This window comes from Papio anubis, chromosome 1 (genome assembly GCF_008728515.1).
Source record: "Papio anubis isolate 15944 chromosome 1, Panubis1.0, whole genome shotgun sequence".
Taxonomy (NCBI): domain Eukaryota; kingdom Metazoa; phylum Chordata; class Mammalia; order Primates; family Cercopithecidae; genus Papio; species Papio anubis.
In genome coordinates, this window is record NC_044976.1 from 60,929,825 (window position 1) to 60,953,490 (window position 23,666).

Genomic DNA, 23,666 nt, shown 5'->3' on the forward strand with positions numbered 1-23,666 from the left:
AACTTAACTATTAGTAGTTAAGTTTTAGGTGAGCCAGAAGTTATATGCAGATTTTGACAGTGTGGGGGAGTTGGTTCCCCTAAACCCCATGTTGTTCAGGAGTCAACTGTTCATATATATTTATTAATTAAAATATTAATTCACTCATTTTAAAAGTATCATTTATTTGATTAAGCAAAAAAATACTTAAACAAATTTAAAGAGACAGGATCTTGCTCTGTCATTCATGCGGAGTGCCATGGTGATCATAGCTGACGGCAGCCTTGAATTTCTGGGCTCAAGCAAGCCTCCCTCCTCAGCCCTCCAAGTAGATGGAACTACAGGTGTGTGCCACCAGGTTTAGCTAATTAAAAAAAAATTTTGTTTTGGTAGATACGGGTTCCCGCTACGTTGCCCAGGCTAGTCTCAAACTCCTGATCTCAAGTGATCCTCCTGCCTTGGCTTTCTAAAGTGCTGGGATTACAGGTGTGAGCCACTGCACCCAGCCAGTACTGTTGTTTTTTTATTTATTGTAACTGGCAATTCCCTAAGAGTTTATTAGCCATAATAATAGCAGTGGGTATCTATAAAGCTCTTTGTATCTCTGGTATAAAATCTACAATACTGTCATTTATAGACTTCATGTATAAAGACTAGCAAAGAATGTATCACAAGTTTCCTTTGAAAATATAGCTAGCTTATGCAACCATCCCTGAGAAAATAAGGGTTAAAATGAGTCTCACTCTTCATAATTCCACCTAAACTGTGTTGAGTGTCCACAGTGTTTATTGAGAGATGTAACACATGTAATTTTGCCTTGGAGACACATGTAAAAGAGTAAGATGTACAATAGAAAAATACTTTTAAGATAACAAATGAGCTAGCATAAAATTGTTCACTAAGAGAAAATATATTAAAGAACATGCTCAGTTTTTGCTCACCATTAACTCAAAAAAGAACCAGGCTTGTTGCAAAGCTGATTCCCGAACGCTGCCACTGCAAACAACCCACTGCAAAGCCAGCTCCTCATGAAAAAGCTATCCAGAAGTAAATCCAAAGTTATTATCAAAGTCAAGTCTGCTGATAACATAAACCAAATAATAATGCAAATACAAATGAAGATATAATGAGAATAAGCAAAATAAGGCACGTGAACCATTCAATGATGCACTGAAGACACCCATTAACGAAACGGCTATTTAAGCATGTAAGACAGTGGTATGTGGAACAGCTGAAAAAATTACATGTTATCTTGCAGTAAAATGTAATTTTAAAACGACAGGTAGAAGATAGCCTCCTAAATTGTACCCGCAAACAGAAACTAGACTAAAAACTTACAGCACAGTAATATCTTGTTTGTATCTTAAGTACATTTTTAAACATACGCAAATACACGCATGAACTTTGCTGGTACAATTTAGGAAATACGTTTTAAAATTTAAACTTTGCTATGAGCCATTAATTTTCGAGTTTTCAGGTAAGGTCTTTTTTAAAAAAAATAGCAGAAGATTTCTGCCTTATAATGGATATGCATACAAAGCATTTGCAAAGTAGTGTATATTAATATGAAAAAGGACTAACAAAACTGTGCATAAGGGAAGCAAATCAACATATCTTACTAAGAGTGACAATTTTTCTAACTCATCTTCCTTTCCCTGGAGATTTAAAACACAAAACAGAAGCAGTTACAGAAATATAATTAAGAGTTGATACATTTTTTTGGTACTAAAATTTGATGATCAAATTTGAAATCACTAAATTCTAAAAATAGTCAATCCCAAAGATATAAACATTATCATAATGTAAGAGAGTATATACTGACAAGGTATGCCCAAAAAGGCATCAGACAAGCAATGCTTGCTCAGATATATTTTTCAGCACAATGCAATTACTGTATCTCATACTGGTTATGTAAAGAAATCTTACATCTATTTAATTGGTGAAATTATTTTCCCCCTTATGAATTGTCTTCATATGAATCTACCTTTTTAGTTGGTAAGCGTCCCGTTAATGTTTGTAAGAAACTTGACGTCTCTGTGTGCGAAGACATACGATTACAACTTCGATCCACAGCCTATGGAGTGAAGATGAATGAATGACGAGATAACATTAATGTTTGCAGTGGATGACTTTGCAGCTGACGGATTATGTACAAGTTTAAAACAGAGTTTTATTATGGTTTCAAAAACCATCTATTTTATTGCTCATCTCATTTTCACCATTTTAAGCTGCTTTAATGACAATGCATAAGTAGTATCAAAATGGCTTCTACATATTTTTGGTCTTTAAAAAAAGATGAGTATTCCAGTGATTATAAAATATTCAGTGTTGCAAAGAATGAAACTTTTATCTGTGTGATCTATATACATGCACATATCTAGTAAAAATATATAAAAAGTAAAAACATACTTCTCAACTGGTCTCAGAACAAATAAGAAATCAGTAACTTTACATTAAATAAACAAAGGAAAAAGTTTAGAATAATTTCTTTCACTTTTTCGTTATTATCAAAAACTACTATTCAGGTTTGTCATATACTAAATCAAATATAAATCATTTACTATATTAGAAACGAATTAAAAATTTTCTTTAAGAACAAGATTTCCCTCCAAAGCCAACACAGATGAGAAGTATATTTTGAGATATCATGCAGTATTAGCTATCAAGCAACTAGTCTTAAGTAAGCAAAACCTAATTCAGCTAAGGTACAACAAATTTCATACTTTGCAACACAGTACAAATTAAAATGGATTTTTGCTTCTGGTATTGAGTCTTACAGCATGGTGATCATATACTGTTCACATTTAATTTCAATTTATTGCCAGTCTTTCTATTCGGTGATTACGAAGAAAATAACAAGATAGTAAATGTTAAATGAAAATGATACAATAGTTACACTTTAAACCAAAAGCAAATAGAAAACTGTTGGGTTTTTTTCCTCCACATAAAAATTTAAAAATTGCTATTAAAGATGTGCTACTCCTAATGAAGAAACTGTTATAAAAGCCATCAATTGCATAAGCAGCAGGCACTGAAATATTGATAGGGTATGTAAAGAAGAAAGGCAGAGATAGGAAATAGGAAAGAAGCACATTACTGGTGCAATTGGTGGTATTCATGCATAGTAGTTGGAAAATGTGCTAAGTAAACAAAAATACACACTTTTTAATGATTAAAAAAAGCAAGCCACTGAAATCATAGTATATACTAAAAAGTAATGTTCTAACGGGAAACATCAGCAGCCAATAAAGAAACCTCTAATATAAACACCACCTGTGTTGATTCTGCACTTGGACTGGGGTTGGATCCCCATGGGGCAGCTTTTGGACCACCAGTGTTAACCCAGGAATTGGAGCGATCTAAACCCTAAGCATATAATAGAAAGCAGTTTGAAAGGAAAGAAATATTACATGTTGCATGCTATAAATTATTCTTAAAGAAATTCAGATCTTCTAATGCAAACATGTTTTTAATTAGTACTGTTAAAGCAACCAAAATTTGTAGGAACCTATAGAGTATTAGTTCACCAAAATTATCTTATTATATAACACAATTTTTAAAAAATCACCAAGACCAATAAGTATAGTATTTAAAGGTAATTTTTCTTTATGTAAAGAAATACTCTTGAAGTACCAATAACTAATGTTTCCACAGTACCACACCCCAAACTTTCTTTAAAGATAGTACAAGTTAGCAACAGATAATTTCCTCTGTATCTAACTGAGGTTTAAAGGAAAAAATGGAAGAAAAACACCCCATTCTTTGCTTGAAACTTTAATTTCATTCCATCTAACATCAACTGAAAACTACTATGCAGTGATACTCCATAATTCTATTTGACCTTGCCATCACCTTCACTCTCTTTTAGGTACAGACAGGAGAAATTAAGTAAAAACTTAAGAAAAAAATGATACCTAATATTTACTCCTTCCTAATAATGGATTTGGGGCTGCACTTGTAATTAAACACACTGGTCTACTATTTATTAATAAATATTACAAGGAAAAACATTATGCTGGGGCTGTCTATAGGAATTATATCTTCATCATCTTTATGAATTTAAAATTTCTTTAAGACGCTACTAAAGTATATGTCCAGAAGTGAATTTATGTTTATCTTTGTCTGAAAGGGGTAACTGTGATTTCAGGTGAAGGAAACAGAGGCTTTTCTTCTATTTCCTAAAACTGACTGATCGTCAGAATCACTTGAGAAGCTTTATGAAATTCAGATCCTGAGCTCTATCTCCATAAATCCGATTCAGCAATTTGGACCGGGGACTTGAGAATCTAATAACTGGAACTGGAGCAAGTTGTAAAAGATTTTAAAGAATTATTAGGGTAAGAATAGCAAAGACAATCGAAGGCAAGCTGACGTAAATAGATCAGGGCATGAGTACGGACCCAAACCAGAAACCACCAAAGGAAAGACAGGTAAAAGTGAAGAGTTGGGAACAACTATAATCAACTCTGTCTAGACATTAGTGCCATTTGGGAAGCTTAATTAACAACAACAGTAACATAACAAATGTGCAGCGCCCTACCTTAAAACAATTAAATCAGAATTGCTGTGAGTGTGCCCCAGACATCAGTATTTTTTAAATAACTTCAAGAGAAGTTTTCAAAAAGAAAAGAAAGAAAAACTGCAACCCTCAAGGGCTTAGGTTTTAGGAGAGTATTTGCTCCACCTTTTTTCATTTTTTCCCAAATATACAGAGAAGCTGAAATGATGGTACAATAATCACCCATTTCTCATCATTTTTGACAGTGATTGTCTAATATGGGAGTTAAGGTTCCAATCCAGGCTCTCCTGCTTACTAGCTGTAAAATCTAAGATAAATTACTTAATTTCTTTTTCAGTTTCTTATCTATAAAATAAAAATGATGAGAGCATCTCCCTTCATATGGTAAGAATCAAATTAAATAATGGAAGTAAATTACTAAGTTCAATGCCTTGAATATAGTAAACTCTCAAAAACAGTTTTATAAAAATTTTCCATACATATTTTTCTTAAAATGCTTTCTATCAAAGTAAATTAGACAATATCAAAATACTAGTAAAATTATGCCATCAGATTTGTTTAAAATATCCACCTTCTCAGAATCCCATTATAATATTTCAAATAAAAGCAAACCAAAAGACTTATGTTTTTCAGAGAAGTTAAAACAGTTTTCATTAGTCTCCAAAATTATGTCCAAGTCCAAAATTATGTCTCTTTGTATAAAAGTGTAAAGTTCTTCCTACCAGCTTCAATTTTTATAGTCACTACTCATGTTACAGAAATAACAAAACATGAGCATTTGATTTTTGCAAAATTATAACTGTCCTCTTTTCTCTCATAAATTTCCACAAAAAGAATAAAGACTTTGCTGTGCTCTTAAATTCACTTAACTTACTGTTTAATAATTTCCTTTAAAACTACAATATATGATAATTGCTAATATGAGAATAAAAAAATCTCTGTGCTATGAATTATATTTATATACACAATACTGATGTTCCGAACAGTTATAATTATACCAGTCAAAGCTAACTATTTAAAGAAAACTTGTGTTCAGTTATTTGGCAAAGCAAGTAAATCCCGTAATTCAGGTGTTATAAAGCTAAGAATTATATCAAACAGCCCATATTTAAGCAAATTTATCACTTATATTTAATCTAATAACTTTATGTTTACTGATTTCCAACAAACATGGAACAGATTAACCAAATATGTGCCCATGTGTATGTCAGTGTGAGGTTTTTTTGCCAAATCCCAGTAACACTATTAATTTTTTCCCTTACATATAGATAAGATCCTTCAGCAAGGCCCATACTGTATTTGATTTGATATCAACACTTGTGTTATATTACAAAGATTTTGCTTCATATTCACAAGTCCTCAGCATAGCGCCTAGCACACAGTAAGCTCTCAGTGTTTGAGAAATAAAAAAAATAGAAGATGATATATGAGAAAGAAACGTACCAAGGCAAAATTCCACTGGCATCTGATTAAAAGCAATAAAGTTCAGACCTGATGCAACCATGTATTACATAACTGAATGTTAAAAGACTAGCTAGAATTAAGGAAGCACAGCTAGTTTTGGCAACATAAGTATGAAGAAGTCTCACAAATATTTTCACATTTACATTACAGCCACTGGAGTAATAAAAGCCTGTTCATGTTATATAAATATTCTTAAATTTTAGGAGTTCTGCATTTTATATTGGGGAATAAAATATAACCAAAACGTTCATAAAGTCAAATCTCTGCAGATCTTTAAATATATAATTAATCCCAACAGTAAGAGGGCGAACAAAAGCATAATTCTGTTCTTGAAAAAGTGATCTAGTCCTGCAGTGTTTACTCATACTAACATGTCTTCATTGGATAAACATCTACTGAGCACCTTGAATAATTTAGACATTACAGGTGCCTTGGAACAAATATTCCCTGCCATGATGAAGTTTACACTCTGTTAAAGGCAGATAAACACTAAAAAAAAAAAAAGTAAAAATATTTAATTCATATGCTACATTAAAAGGTAGTAAATGTGAGACAAAAAAAAAAAAAAAAAAGACAAAAAACAGAATAAGGGGATTAGAAGGCTGAGGACACAGCCACTGGTTATACATTTAAATAAGATAATCAGAGTCAACCTCACTTGGAAGTTGGCCTTCAGAGTAAAGACTTAAAGGACTGAGGGAATAAGTCATTAGAAGACTGTGCTCAGATGAATGACATAATGACTTAATTTTTGTGTGTCTTAAGTCTTTTTTTTTTTGAGACGGAGTCTAGCTCTGTCGCCCAGGATGGGGTGAAATGGCGCCATCTTGGCTCACAGCAACCTCTGCCTCCTGGGTTCAAGTGATTCTCCTGCCTCAGCCTCCTGAGTAGCTGGGATTACAGGCATGTGCCACCACACCTGGCTAATTTTTCTATTTTTAGTAGAGACGGGGTTTCTTCATGTTGGTCAGGCTGGTCTCGAACTCCTGACCCCAGGTGATCCGCCTGCCTTGGCCTCCCAAAGTGCTGGGATTATGGGCGTGAGTCACCGTGCCCGACCATGTCTTAAGTCTTTAAAGCAACATTCTGGTTGCTATGTTGTGAACATAGCGTAGGATAGAAGTAGGGAAACCATCTTTAAAGCTAGTACATTAATTCTGGGAGAGATGATGTAGCTCAGACCAAGATGGTAGTAATGGAGATAGAAAGAAGTGTCTCTACCTTTCATATATATCCAAATCTGAACAAAACGATTTAGAAAAAGCGGTTAAGTTTAGAACTCCAGAGAGAGATCTGTACTGGAAATACAATTTTGGGAATCATTAGCATAACATTTATGTGGTATTTAAAGCCATGGAACCTAATAAGCTCACCCAGGTAGAGTGTAGAGAGAAGACAAGAGAAGAGAAATAAGGACAGAGGCCTGAAACACATCCACATAAAGAGATCAGAACAGGAAGAATCCACAAAGAAGACTGAAAAGGTATAATCAGTAAACCAAGAGGGAAACCAACAGAATGCAGTACCCTGGAAGTCAAATAAATAGACTAAATCACAGAGGAAAAAAAAGTTTAACTGTGTCAAAAGCTGCTCGTAGGTAAAAGTAAGCTGAGTTCTGAAAAGTAACCATTGGATTTAGCAACATGAAGGGTGCTGGTGACATTAACAAGGACAGCTTTGGTGGAAAATGGGAGGAATATTTGACTGAAGTAGAGATGACAGAAGTACAAGAACTGCAGATAGCAAGTAAAGAAAATTATTAAGGAATTCTACTATGAAAGGTAGGAGAGAAATAGCAAATAAGGTAGCAGTTGAAATACTAGAGAATAATTATTACTTTTATTTTTAATTTTTGTGGGTACATAGTAGACATATGTATTTATGGTTTACATGAGATATTTTGATAAAGGTGTATCGTGTAATAATCACATCAGAATGAGTGGGGTATCCATCACCCCAAGCATTGATCCTTTGTGATACAAAGAATCAAATTATATATTTCTAATTATTTTAAAATAACTAAATAATAAACATTTACTTATTATTTAATTGTACAAATCATCCTGTTGTGCTATCAAATACTAGATCTTATGTAATACTCTTTCTAACTATTTTTTTTCTGTACCCATTAACTATCTCCATTTCCCTCCCAACACCCACTGCCCCTTCCCAGTCTTTGGTAACTATCATTCTATACTCCATCTCCATGAGTTCAATTGTTTTAATTTTTACCTTCTACAAATAAGTGAGAATATGTGAAGTTTGTCTTTCTGTGCCTGGTTTATTTCACTTAACATAATGATCTCCATTTCCATCCTTGTTGTTGCAAATGACAGGATCTCATTCTTTGTTACAATAGTACACCATTGTATATATGTACCACATTTCGTTTATCCAGTCATCTGTTGATGGACACTTAGATTGCTTTCAAATGAGAGGAATTATTTTTTCAAAATGAGAAAAATAATAGCATGCCTGTATGTGAATGGGAATGATTCAGTATTCAGGGAGAAACTGATGATGTGGAAGAGATATGGAAAAACTGGTGGAGTGTAGATCTTGAGCAGGTGAGACCAGATGAGAGCTTGAGTGAAAGAATTTAGAAAAATAAATAGCTCATCTACTCATTTTTAATACAGAAGAATATTAGGCAGTAGATAGTAGATGGCAATAGGTAGCTAGATAGGATGGTAAAAGTTTATCAAAGTTTTCTTCTGATGGTTTCAGTTGTCTCAATGAAATGGGAGATAAAATGAGAAAAGGAATGAGGCGGTGTTAGGAAGTTTGAGGTAACAAAAGAAGGAATGAAATCATTTCCTGGGACAACAGGAAAGTGATGGAGATACAGAAATACAGTATAATTGCCTGACAGCATCAAGGGCTCTCTCGAGGTTTATTTCAAATGAGACCAATCACCATGGTATTTCTCAAGACATGTTTAGCTGCACAGATTCTGACATGGCAGAGGCAGTCAACTGGGTTTAACTATGGTTTCAGGTTTGGGAAAGATAAGGGAACCAAAGTTTGCTTATAATGGGAATAATTTTTTTTTTTTTTTGAAATAGAGTTTCACTTTTGTCTCTCAGGCTAGAGTGCAACGGTAAGATCTCGGCTCCCTGCAACTTCCACCTTCCGGGTTCAAGTGATTCACCTGTCTCAGCCTCCCCAGTAGCTGGGATTACAGGCATCTGCCACCACACCTGGCTAATTTTATACTTTTAGTAGAGGTGAGGTTTCACCATGTTGGTCAGGCTGGTTTTGAACTCCTGACCTCAGGTGATCCGCCCGCCTCGGCCTCCCGAAGTGCTGGGATTACATGCATGAGCCACCACAGGCCTGATGGGAATAATTATGATTGCCCATAGACATCAAGCTGGCTGAGGAAGAAGAGAGAACATTAAGGGGGTGAGGCACAGTCAAAAGGTTGGAGGATCAAGATTAGAGATTGCAAAGGAGTAGATACATTATTAAGCTGTGGTACTATGAGAAAAACAGGAGACAACAGAGAACAAAATACATGAAATTGAGACTGTGAAAATTAAAGTTATTGGTAATGACAAGTTGTAGGGGTGTCCAATCTTTTGGCTTCCCTGGGCCATACTGGAAGAAGAATTGTCTTGGGCCACACATAAAATACACTAACATTAATGACAGCTGATGAGCTTACAAAAAAAAAAAAAAAAAAAACCCAAACAAACTCATAATGTTTCGAGAAATTTACAAATTTGTGCTGAGCTGCACTCAGAGCTGTCCTGGGCCACATGTGGCCTGCAGGACACAGGTTGAACAAGTTTGATATAAGGGAAGACCATGACTGAGGTGGAGTGGAAAACATGATCACCTAAAGAAGAGTTTCTTGAACTGCCAGGTCAACAAAATAAGAAACAATGAAGGGTAGCTATAAATAAACTTTAGATTCTTTATAATTTTGAGATAAAATTATACACATTATTAGGGATTACGACTAAATAATTCAATAGGAAGGTAGCTATCAAAAATTTTGCAATAAAAAGAAAACAACATAAAAACTATGAAATAATACTTGATTAGGACAAGACTGACAAATTCTCATCTTGCAATGGCTTTCTGAGAAATTACCTTGTATTTATATATTTGTATGTATTTATATCTATTTTAAAAATCATTGATCTATTTAAAGGATATCTTGAAAAAAGGCAAAAAATCATTTTTTTATATATATATAGGCCTCTTTGTTCTAAATCTTGAGTTTATAATCTATCAAACATATAAGAAATAACTAACTCTAGAATTATGCTAAATAAGTCCTAATGTAAATCTTACAAAAATTAAGAGACATTTTAAAAGAACCTTAAGGAAATGCTGTCTATAGCTTCTTTTCTTTGGGAAAATTTCTGAAAATCCAAAAATCAAACATACTCTACAGAAGAACTATCCAGTATATAAATACACAGTATATAAATAATGCTAAGTATATTATAATAAAATAATTATATTATAATAAAATATAATCAATAATGAAAACAAGAATAAAAAACCTGAGTTCTTTTCTTAAACATGGAAATATATGTGTGTGTGTGTGGTGGGGGAAGCCTTCTCTTTTTGCAGCTGCCATAGTACTCAGGTTATTCTGCAGTATCCCTTATAAATAACCCTGAGTATCATTCTTTCTAGTTTACAAAAGATGGAAAATTGTTTAATCACTGTTCTTGATATTTTTTGGAGAAGAAGATCTCATGACTTAAATCAATGATGACATCTGTCTTCCAAATATCAGTCACATAGATTTATTTAAATTCTATATGAAGTCAATCTAGCCATTTTTTACATGATAGAGTATCAGACTGACAACAGTAAGTTATGTGCAGCTAGTGATTCCAGACAAATTTTAGGATTTTTAGTGTAGTTTGTAAGAGCAAGCATATTTAATAGAAAAATAAAACAGTGTTTACTGATAGAACAGAAATGTACAATTCTTTGCTAATTCCTAACTTACATACATCTCAAAATTCAGAATGAATGACAACAACTGGATATTTCTCATTTGTTCACAAAACAAAAACCAAATTTACAGATGCATGTCTTCAGTTTACCTTACTCCCGATGATTGATCGAACTTCATCATCTGGTGACGTGGGAGTCCCAGATATATCTGGATTGCTATTACTAAGGCTTCGAGAACGATTTAAATTAAGGCTTGCAGGTCTCACCGCAGATCTAGCCATTGTGGCATAATGCACTGATCCTCCCAAACCCCCAGGACCTAGAGTTGCACATGAAATAGCACATAATTAAAGAAAATTAGTCAGGAAAGGATTAGAAAAAAATCTCTGCCACTTCAGAAAGTTCCACAAAGATCATGAATTGCTTTGGTTTCTAAATAAAAAATATTAAACTTCCTTTTTTTTTTTTTTTTGAGACAGAGTCTCGCCAGGCTGGAGAGCAGCGGCTTGATCTTGGCTCACTGCAACCTCTGCCTCCTGGATTCAAGCGATTCCCCTGCCTCACCCTCCCAAGTAGCTGGGACTACAGGCGCGGCACCACGCCCAGCTAATTTTTGTATTTTTAGTAGAGATGAAGTTTCACCATGTTGGCCAGGATGGCCAATCTCTTGACCTCGTGATCCGCCTGAAGAGGCATGGTCTCCTAAATAAAAAGTTACATATATATATATATTTTTTAAACAGGCAGGTGCCTTTTTTTTTTTATTAAGAGGCAGCACTGGAGTGCAGCAGTGAGACCACAGTTCACTACGACATTGGACTCCTGGACTCCCACCTCAGCCTTCTGAGTAGCTAGGACTACGGGCACACACTACCATGCCTGGCTAAATTTCTCTCTTTTTTCTTTGTAGGGACGGGGTCTTGGTATGTTGCCCACGCTGGTTTTGAACTCCTGGCCTCAAGCAATCCTCCTCTCTTGGCCTCCTGAAGCACGGGAAATTTTTTTTTTTAGAAAGAAAGAAAATAAAAACACTCAAGAACTAATGATTGCTGTACAAAGATGCTCTATTTTATGGCAGTTTATAAAACCATATGAACTGTAAATAAAATCATTATCTCTTCAGTGTTTCTACAATAAAAACCAAAATTAACAAGAGACACACACACACAGACATATGCGCGCACACACACACACTCCTTTCACTTAGGTATAGTTGGTTTTCGGACCCAAGATGCTCCAGCTGGTGTCTCTTCCTTTTTTCCCACCTCTCCTACTCTGCCCCTTGACAGTCACTAGAGAGAGTGCCAATTTATTGCTAACGTCTCATAAATTAAACCATGTTTTATTTCTCTACCTTCATTATTGCTAACATCTTTTAAATGAGAGCATGTTTTATTTCTCTATCTTCATCAGTGACAATGTGAATAACAAAATGGTATCTTTATGATATACATACAAAAAACTAAAGATAATTTTCAGGTCCCAAGTGACATAAAAAAGCAAAGGCAGCCGGGCGCGGTGGTTCACGCCTGTAATCCCAGCACTTTGGGAGGCCGAGCATGTGGATCATGAGGTCAGGAGTTTGAGACCAGCCTGGCTAACACGGTGAAATCCCATCTCTACTAAAAATACAAAAAATTAGCCAGGCGTGGTGGTGGGTGCCTATAGTCCCAGCTACTCAGGAGGCTGAGGCAGGAGAATGGCGTGAACCCGGGAGGCAGAGGTTGCAGTGAGCCAATATTGCGCCACTGCAGCCTGGGCGACAGAGCAAGACTCCATCTCAAAAAAAAAAAAAAAAAAGCAAAGATTCCCTTTTTCTCTGAGAAAAATCAAGCCTAACATCATCTTCCAACCTGTCTTTTATTTTTAAAATAAAACATCCAGGAATTATGGTGATAATTTATCTTCATCTTTCTGAATGTCATATTTGCAAATGATATTAATACGTACCTGTTACCTAATTAATTCATACAATCTTTCAGGTCGGCATGTAAAAAAAAGATGTTTTGCAAAATCTGTGGAATTCTAATAGTGTACTGAATAAAAGAGTAAATGGAGTAGCACTGTAGATATTACATAATCACTCACACACTCATGTCCTCAAGTGGTATAATTTTAAAAATCAAGTTAGTAAATTATAAACCAGAATATAAATGTTAATTGCTTTTCTTTTTGCAATTAAGTGAAGAAACAAATTGGGCTGAAACTTAAAATCAGGTTACTATTATGTCTAGTTTTCATAAGGAATGTCACAATTATTAGTCACCGTTATGAATGTTAACATTGCCAACAGCTGATAAAGGGCACTTGCCATTATCATTAGTGTCATACGGACATATATGTGAGTAGATTAAATGATATGCACAACATAATCATTAGTTAGTTAAATGAACTAAAGGATTATTCACACGAAGACATCTCCCACCACTACCTCCACTATCACCAGTGGTACATGAAAGACAATAACAAGTTGAGTCTCCAATACTCAGAAAGGTTATATTATTTCACTGACCATGAAGAGATCAGCTAACCAGATAGAATTTTTATGTTTCTAGGAACAATCTTTTATATCACTGTAGATTTCAAAGGGTTTTCAGAAAACTACCGAGCCACCACATTTCTCCTTAAATGACCAACAGCATTCTGAATGACAAATACAAGATTCTATTTTTCTTGTCTTTTTCATTTTTAAAAGACAGGATCTCACTCTGTTGCCCAGGCTGGAGTGCACTGGCAAGATCATAGCTCACTCTGGCCTCAAATTCCTGGGCTCATGAGATCCTCCCGCCTCAGCCTCCTAAACAGCTGGGATTACAGGGGCAAGCAATTCCTTATCTTAACAAGGAATGATAAAATGCTTCCAGAGACAAAGTTATTTGCAAAGTTCATTTCCAAAAATTAATTCAACCAAGAACTCTAATTCAAACTAAAGAAAACTATATAAAAAAAAAATGACTAAAAATGTAATTTATTTATCCCTTTAACTTCAGCACCTAGCACAGTGAATGGTACTTAGCAGATGTTCAATAAATGTTTGCTATTGAATAAATGGGTCACAGTACAGACTACAAAATTATCTCAATACTGACATGAACATATAATTTATGAAAGACAGTTTCATAGTAAAAAGAATAAAATACCTGGTGATGATGAATTAGGGTAAGTATTTGGTAGGCGGAAAACATAATGAATATATGATGCAAGAAGGCTATTTCTGCCATGCTGGTCATGATTTCCTTCCAAGTTTTTGTGCAGTCGATTTATAATTGATGCCATGGCTTCAAAAGATGCTTGACCCAGGTTAACTTTTGAGAAAGAAGAAAATACCTTAACTTTAACTATTTTTAGACTGTAAATTCCACGAAGACCAAAGTTTTGTCATCTCTACATACGTTAAATATAGTGATTACACAGTAACTGTATAAAGATGATTACTATTTGATAATGACTTTTAATGACACCTTGGATTAGCTGAGCCAAAAATACTTTTCTGAGCAAAATGAGAAATAACTCATTTTACTAATTTAAGACAAAAATTACATGGGTTTGATTAGTCAAAAAAGAAAACAATGCTTAACAGATACCTATTATTTAGTAAAACAATACAAAGTACATAAGAAAAAAGAAAATACATTGTGTGTAATACCTTAAGAAGCAATTTCTCATTTTAAAGATCACTCCAAAAATCTAAATAGCATACAAGGGCATATATTACTTCTGTTTAAAAACATTAAAAATAATAAAATGGATTATTGAAAATATTAACAATATCATAATAAAATAGTGAATAAGCAACTTGATTGGAATGAGTGAATCTGTAAAATGATTAGAAGGGAGAAAAAAGGAGGGGCTAGAAAAACAGGTTGAGGTAAGACTAACACCTACTCAGTCACTCAAGTCAGTATATAACAATAATTTTACAAAAATTGGGGAATTGTGATAAACTGCATACTGAGTAAATGGGTAAACTGAACAGCCACTTTGAGCAATAGAATCTTAGATTCTGTAATTTATTTAACCAAGACAGGAAATTATGAAGAGATAATGAGGCCAATTAAGTTTTCCCAAAAGTAGAATAACCAGATAAAATGGTCATTTAGGAAGATTAATCTATATATACTGAACTACAGGGGAAAGAGACCAGAGACAGAAACCTGAGTGAAGTTAAGTGATCCTACCTGTGTTTCTGGTTAATTCTCTTCCTTTTTCTCACAGTGGCTACTCTAAGTTACCAGAATCCTTCTCAAAACTCAGGTCCTCCTTAATCCCTCCTTAGCAAATCTTGCCTTCTATCTCACAGAAGAAATGTATAAAGCATGAAAGTCCTCGCGTTTTTCTTTTTCTTTTCCTTTTTTTTTTTTTTTAAGAGATGGGGTCTCGATATGTTGACCAGACTGGTCTGGAACTCCTAGCCTCAAGCAATCTTCCCATCTTGGCCTCCCAAAGTGCTGGGATTACAGTTGTGAGCCACCACACCTGGCCAAAAATCCTCATATTTTTCTACAAATTTATCAGAATCTGAAACTACTTTATCTCCTCTCCAAAGGAAGTAGTGCCCTCTCCTATGTAAGAGTGATCTATCTATCACCTCTACTCTTGTCTCACGTAACGACTTCATTGATTAACCTCTTTTCTCCCCATATATTTTTCTCCCTTCTCCCATTTGAGCATGTTTATATGCTGATTTCTCTCAGCATGTAAACATGCTAAAATGTCTCCCCTCTTTTGCCCTACTCAATCCTGCTTTCTCTTCTAACTTAACTTCTTAAAAGAGTAGTATATGCTTCTTGTGTTTATTTTACACTATTTGCTTCTTAACTCCCTGTAATCTGGTTTCTACCTTCACTTAGACTAAAATTACTGATGTAATTTCACGAGCAGACATTCCTCAAGTATACTAGATAAGAGAGGGACTCTGGAACCAGTTTGAATCTTGGCTCTCAAATGTAAATAAAGCATATAGCACTATTCCTGGTACATAGTAAATGCTATGCAAGTGTTTGCAATTACTGTTATTACTATTATTTTACTTAAATAATCTACAACAAAAAACAATGCTAACCTTTTTTTCCTTAAAACCTTCTTCTTCTGTAATTTCTGTAACTGTACACTCTATGATCTCATAATCCATTCTCTCTTCTCCATCCCATTGTCACGTATAGGAACTCATCATTTTTTGTATGAAATTCTGCAAGACTCCTAATTTGTCTCCCCACCTGTAGGTTTTCCCACTTTTAACTCATCTCTACATAGTACAGCCATCTTTTTCTAGTCAAACTTGGTCATGTTACTTCTCTAATTAAGACCAAATCCTTCAAAGGCTATTTATTCCCTACAGAAAAATAGTCCCAATTTCCTAAAGCGTGGAAGACCCAACTTCATCTCCCACTCTCCACATTACCTCTAATCAATCCTCCAATTTATAACTACTTACAATTCTTCCCCAAATTCATTCTGAGTTCATTATGTCTGTGTACTATGCACATGCTGTTTCACGCTGTTTAATCTCCTTGGAATAATGTTAACCTGTCAGACTCCTATTCATCTTTAAATACTCAGCCCAGGAATTATTTCTACTTATAAGTCTCCCCTAAAAAAACTCAACTAATCGAATACTCCTCTCCTTTGTGCCACTAGTCAAACATAAAAATTCTATCTGGTTAGCTGAAATTTCTTTCAAGTTCAACTTCCCTGCAGGATTTGGGTGAAAGCTGTTGGTAAAAAGTAAGGAGTAAACCTTGAAAAAGGATGGGAATGAAAAACACCTTTCCTTCCAGAATTATAAAAAAGAAAAAGAGAATACAGAGACTGAGCAAATGAAGGAAAGAAGAGCTACATTAAGTGGAGGATAGCAGATGAATGAAAATGTAGAGTAGGTAGATTATACATCCTGTAAAGTACAACATGATTTATCTGTTTGCCTGTTTTCTTAACTAGTCTGTGAGATCTTAAAGTCAGGAACCATGCCTTGAACAGTGTCTATCAGTGTCAAGTACATAGTAAATGCTTAATAAATACTTGGTAAATAAATACATTTGTTTCTATAATTTGAGTATACGCCTATAGGACACATTTTATAAAAACAAAATAAAAGTTATCATTTTTCTGGCATTATAAACAAGTAAATAACATCCTCCACCCCAAATCAAATATAGTCCTTATATAGAGCAAATAGAAACCATGGTTTTTTTTTAAAACAAAATTTAGAAATGTCAAGTTATAGATTTCATGTCTCATCCCCAAACAAACATAAATTACCTATTTGGCCAGCAATGACAGGAGGTCTAACAACTAAAAGTATCAGTTTATCTAGCAGAAGATGAAGAAATCGGACCACTGGTTCCAACTGGGATGAATTCAGTGCTGAAATACTGCTCTTCAATTCATTTTCTAAGTTATTTTCCATGATTCGCATGTCCCCAATTCGGACTGGGAACATGTGTTCATCCAGAGCATTGACCAGAGCAAAAAATTTGTCAAGATAAGGATCCTAAAACAAAGAATGAACAAAAGCACTAAGCACTTACAACTTTATACATTTCCCAATTCTAAAGGACCACAGACCACTAACATGTCGTATCACTTGATAACACTAAAAAGTTCATATAGGTAAACAAACATTGTTTCCAATTAAACAAATCTATTTTCATTTATTATTATAAAATGATCACTTCAAATACTATTAGTTAAGAAAACTACTGATACTAATTAAGAATTTTTTTTCTTTTTTTTTAGTTTTAGTTTGCTTTATCAGTTTGAAGTTCAATTATTGTGGCAGGCATATGAGTAACCCACTTTTGTCCATTATTAATTTATTGTCTTTCAGCTCCAAAGCCTTTGGATACAAGGCAAACTCACTGCCATATCTTATAATACTGGAGCCATTCTTTTACTGGAAGCCACCTGTGTACTGCTAAGTAAAATCTATATACTACCAACTTTCTTCCTAAAGACAGCATACAGGTGCTGTGTCTTCTTATTTTCCCCTACCTCACTGTGCAGAAAAGAATTAACATAGTGGGCTTAAGACAGCTATTCTTTGAAAGCCCTGTTTACAAGTTTGGCCGTGGGCTAATGACTGGGAACTTGGATTTCAGGGGGGTTCCCATTGACAGAGATGGTTCACTGTGCCTAAACCGTCTGTGCAAACAATATGGTATAAGCTGAACACCTACTTTCCTTCTGGGAATGTGGAATTTTGGTACATGTTGGGCAAAGGGTGCCTATGTGACAAGCCCCTAGTAAAAAACCCTGGGAATTGAGTCTGTACTGAACTTCCGTGGCAGACAACATTTCACATATGCTGTTTCAACTTGCCCCATGTGATTCCACTAGAAGAGGATTCTTGGAAGCTTATTTCTTGTTTCCTCTGGACTTTACCCCATGAGCCTTTTCCCTTGGCGAATTCTGCTTTGGGAAGCCCTCCACACCACCCTTTCCCTGTATAGGTTAGTGAAGCCTGAATTTCATTTTAAATACTTGCTGCTTCTCACTCTACATATTCTCCATGGACAATCACATTTACCAATACAGTTTCAGTTATCACATTTATTCTGTTATCTCCAAACCCAAACTTCAAACTAATTACAACCACCTACAGGACATCTCCATCTGAAGTACACAGGCACTTCAAACTCAACAGGTTCAAACATAAACTCACAGGCACCATAACTGCTTCCCCTTAGCATGGCCCGAAAAGTACTTCTCTCACGTTCTCTATTTAGGGTAGAAATTACCATCTACCTGGACTCTATGGCATTCACGGTCCTTCACAATCTATTACCAGCCTTCTATCCTTATGTATCATGATTTCCTACGCACTTTAAACTACTTTCACACCAGGTTACCTGATGGTCCTTAGACTACTGTAACTCTGTACTTGCTACTCATCATCTGAGTTGCCCACTCTCCCTTTCTCTGTGTAGTAAATGCCTACTTACAAATGCAACAGCTCAGTCTCTAGCAGAACAGATAACTCTCCCCTCTGTACTTTAAAGAATTTAGTTAATATATGTAACACTGTACTAATTTTATCATACATTTTACCCTTTCCCATATTACACTGTAAGGTTCTTAAAGGAAAAGCTCTTTCCTCAACAGGTAACATCTCTGATCTCATGGAACTTACCATTTAATGTGGGAAAGAAACAATAAACAAACGTGTATTTATGTGTCTTATATACACACACACAAACAGAGTGACAGAGTCAAAGTGCAACAGAGAAGCTGGGCATAGGCAGCAATAAGTGCAGGGTAAGATGACATACTGTACTGAGGCTGCTATGTTTAAAAAGAGTAACCAAGGAAGGCCTCTCTGAGAGGAAGAGAAACTCTAATTCATAAGTCAAATGAATACCAGGAGGAAAAGCATTCCAGGCAGAGAAAGAGGATGTATAAAACCCATTAGAACTTGGTATATTCCAAAAATAAGGAATTTGGAACAAATGATCCCTAAAAACTCTTTCCATCTGAAATACCCGTCTATGATAAATAAAGTGAGCTGATGATGGTTTCTCAATTCTAATTATTCTGCCATGTACCAGAAACTTAGAAAAAACAAGTCACTTAACTATTTAAAATGAAGTCAATGACATTTTGAAACATAAAATGTTTGCTTTTGTTGACATTCAATGACATTTTGTTGATTCTTTTTAAAAAAATCTTCTAAATATTCCATGTTTTAAACTGACATATATTCTCATAAATCTGACAGCAATGACAGATTTATGACAAGTAACAAAACTGACATCACAAATATTTGATAATACATTCAATTTATTTAAGTGAAATTTGATAATAAAAATTATTAAAACTCACTTGTGTATGGATAGATGAAACAGCAACAACTTCAACATTAAAAACACCTTTGTGATTATCTACCCATTTCATGCCAGGTAGAGGAACCTGTAAGATATTAAATATAATGATCACAGCTGCTTAAGTAGATTATGAACTCTGAAAATAAACAAAAATTACAATATCCCAATGAGAAAAATATTGTGAAACCAGAGATGTACTTCCAAAATACAATGGTGAGACAGGGATGGGATAGACATTCCCATTCCAAAAAGGAGAAAGAGGAAAGAAGGGGTGACAGGTCCCAAGAAAGTCCAAAATCTAACAAGGAATTGGCTCTTAAGGGTCCATTAGCTCTTCAAGCTCAAACAATACTGGTTTTTGTTTTTTAAATAAATTATATTGTATATGTTTAAGGTATACACCACAATGTTATGGGATACATACAGACAGTAAAATGGCTACTACAGTCATGCAAATTAACATATCCATAATTTCACGGTTAACTTGTTTGTTTGTTGTTGTGGCAAGAGCAGGTAAAACCTGCTAAGAATACCAAATACAGTGCAATTTTATTAACTATAGTCCTCATGCTGAGTGAGATCATTTAATATTTATTTCTATGTCTAGCTTATTTCACTTAGTATAATGTCCTCCATGTTCATCCATGCTGTGGCTAATGGCATAATCTTCTTTTTAAAAGTTGACTGATATTCCATTGTGTGTGTGTGAATATATTAAAAAACAATTTCTACATATACATATATAGTATATCTCTATAACTATATATATATATATATATGTCTCTCTACATAACAATTTATCTACTCATCTGTTGGACACTTAGGTTGTTTCCATATCTTTGCCACTGTGAATAATGCTGCAATACACATGGAAGTGCAGATATCTTTATAAGATAGTGATTTCATTTCCTTTAGGTATTTGCCCAGAAGAGGACTGCTGAGTCACAGGGTAGTTCTATTTTTCTTTAGAAACCGCCATCCTGTGTTCCATGATAATTGCATCAATCTACAGTCTTACCAACAGTGTACAAGGGTTCTCTTTTTTTTTTTCCACACTCTCATCAACATTTGTATCTCTTGACATTTTGATAACGGCCACACTAATGGAAGTAAGGTGATATTGCATAGGTTTTGATTTGCATTTCCCTAATGATTAACGATCTTGAGCACCTTTTCATATACCTCTTGGCCATTTTTATCTTCTTTAGAGAAAGTTTATTCACGTCTTTTGCCCATTTTAAAATCAGGTTATTGGTTTTCTACTACTGAGTTATATGAGTTCTCTGTAAAGTTTGGATATTAACCCCGTAACAGATATGTGGTTTTCAAATATTTTTTCCCAATTCACAGACTGTTGTTTCATTTCTTTTACTGTACAGAAGCTTTTTAGTTTGATTTCATCTCATTTATTTATATTTATTTTTGCCTTTGTAGCCTGAGCTTTTAGTGTGATATCCTAAAAATCATTGCCAAGGCCTATGCCAAGGACTTTTCCCCCTATGTTCTCTTCTAGTAGTTTTAAAGTTTCAGGTCTTATGTTTAGGTCTTTTTTCCATTTTCAGTTGATTTTTATGTAATGGTGTAAGATAAGGGTCCAATTTCATTCCTTGGCATGTGGAAATGTAGTTTTCCAGCACTATTTATTGAAGAGACTATCCTTTTTTATCACATCCTCTTGGTGCTCTTGTTGAAAATTAGCTGTCCATATGTTGGGATTTAATTCAGGTCTCTGAAGAATTACACTCTTTGGCTTCATGCTCTGCCTCTGGGACCACTGGGGCAATAGCATCATCCCCACAGGTCTAGCGTGGGTCTACCCCCAGAGCTCCTATGAGCAGGCGTTTGCCCCCAAGGCTCTGCCAAATGACTCGGCCCCCAAGGCCTCAGGCAGAGGTTGTTGGGCTACTGAAACCAAGGCAATGGGCCTGATGCTCTCTGAATCACCTTCAGGGTCATTTTCTCCTCATTTTGAAGAACAGTACATGTAGACAGCTGAATAGCTCTATATCCTGTCAAATCCAAAAAGTCCAACATCCTTCCTTCATTTCACCCCATCTCCTTCCCCTTCAGTTGAAAGTGGCAGTGTTTCTGCTTGTATAATTCCATAAACTCTTTATCAGGTGGCAGTCCAGTCACACACTTGGTGTTCTCTTCAGAACATGCTTTCTCATTTTTGCAATGTGGATAGGCTAAAAATATTCTAAATCTTCAAGTTCTGGTTCCTTTAACAGTTCCTTCTTCAATTCAACTCTCTCCTATCACATTTTCTGTAACCAGTCAAGAGGAACCAAGCTGCATGTTCAATACTTCTAGAAAGTTCTTCAGTCAAATGTCCAAATAGCACATGTTCTATCTTCCACAAAACATGAGAACACAGTTTAGCCAAGTTCTTTGCTACTTTATTACAACAATCACTTTTCCTGTAGTTTCTAATAACATGTTCCTCATTTCTATATGAGATCTCACCAGAATTGCCCTTAATGTCCTTATTTCTACCATGTACCTCAAAAGGGAGCATGAGATGGGAGCATCCATGTAATGGCATCCTCTACCCATTACTCAGTTCCAAAGTCACTTCTATATTTTTAGGTATTTATTACATGAGATGGTTTGGTTCCATGTCCCCACCCAAATTTCAACTTGAATTGTATTCCCAGGATTCCCATGTGTTGTGGGAGGGACCTGGTGGAAGAGAATTTGAATCATGGGGGCGGTTTTCCCCATACTATTCTTGTGATAGTGAATAAGCCTCATGAGATCTGATGGTTTTATCAGGTGCTTCCGCTTTTGCATCCTTCTCATTTTCTCTTGCCACCACCATGTAAGAAGTGCCTTTTACCTCCCATCATGATTCTGAGGCTTCCCCAGTCAGTGAAACCATAAGTCCAATTAAACTTCTTTTTCTTCCCAGTCTTGGGTATGTCTTTATCAGCAGTGTGAAAATGTACTAATACATTACAGTAGCACCCCACTTTCTGGTACCAAAGTCTGCATTCATCAGTTCAGGTTGCATAACAAAATATCATAGACTGCATGGCTTAAACAACAGAAATTTATTTTCCCACTGTTCTCTGGAAACTAGAAATCCAAGATCAAGGTGCCAGCATAGTCAGTTTCTGGTGAGGGTTCTCACCCTGGGTTGCAGATGGCCACTTTCTTGCTTGTATACCCACACTGAGGGAGAGGGGATGTCAAGCTCTCTGGTCTCTTCTTACAAGGGCACTAATCCCATTATGAAGGCCCCACCATTGTAACCTTGTCTAAACCCAATTCCTTCCCAAAGACCCCATCTCAAAATGTCATCACATTGAGGGTTAGGCTTCAATATATGATTTTTGGGGGGAAAACAATTTGTTCCATAGCAGAGAGATTAAGAAACTTGCCCAGGATCACACAATTAAGTGTTGGAGCCAGGATTAAAGCCCTAGAAGATTATGTTATATTGCTGTTCAAAAGCATATAGATTTTTAAAAAAATAACAAAATCCTTTTATAATCCCACACGTCTTCTGAGATCTAACTTTGCTCAATTTAGTATATAAAGATTTAAATTACTCCTACACGATTACCTACATACAGAGTTGGATTGTGGCTATGTTGTTAAGTAAATAAAATAGAATTAAAAAGAAACAAGAGTGTATCAGCAGCATGGAGGAGGGAAAGGTTGCAAATTCATGCAGTGAGGAAAGACTTCTTTGATGAGATGTTGCTGTGTCTACAATTTTAATAAAGAAAAGTACTCAACTATGTCAAGATCAAGAAAAGGAAAGAGAAAATTCAAAGGGCTGGAGGCAGAAAAAAGCTTGGAAGAAGCTGTCAGTGCAGAAAAAAAGGGATGTAGTAATGATTGTAGATGATGATGTTGGAGAAGTGGAAAAGACCAAATCAGTCAGAGATTTGTAGGTCATGGGAAGCAATACTTGGATTATATCTATGTGCAAGAAAAAGCCAGAGAAATGTTTT

At 35.2% G+C, this 23,666-nt stretch overlaps 1 protein-coding gene across 1 annotated transcript in view; it reads right to left on the reverse strand.

The window, feature by feature from the left end:
* DOCK7 (dedicator of cytokinesis 7) overlaps positions 1-23,666 on the reverse strand; it is a 223,319-nt gene that overhangs the window by 86,662 nt on the left and 112,991 nt on the right. The window contains exons 19-25 of the mRNA XM_031664896.1: positions 19,703-19,789; positions 17,144-17,375; positions 14,026-14,190; positions 11,035-11,204; positions 3,253-3,345; positions 1,964-2,053; positions 921-1,016 (exon numbers count right to left, since the gene is read on the reverse strand). Of these exons, the coding sequence (XP_031520756.1) occupies positions 921-1,016; positions 1,964-2,053; positions 3,253-3,345; positions 11,035-11,204; positions 14,026-14,190; positions 17,144-17,375; positions 19,703-19,789 (933 nt within the window). The remainder of the gene's footprint in view (positions 1-920; positions 1,017-1,963; positions 2,054-3,252; positions 3,346-11,034; positions 11,205-14,025; positions 14,191-17,143; positions 17,376-19,702; positions 19,790-23,666) is intronic.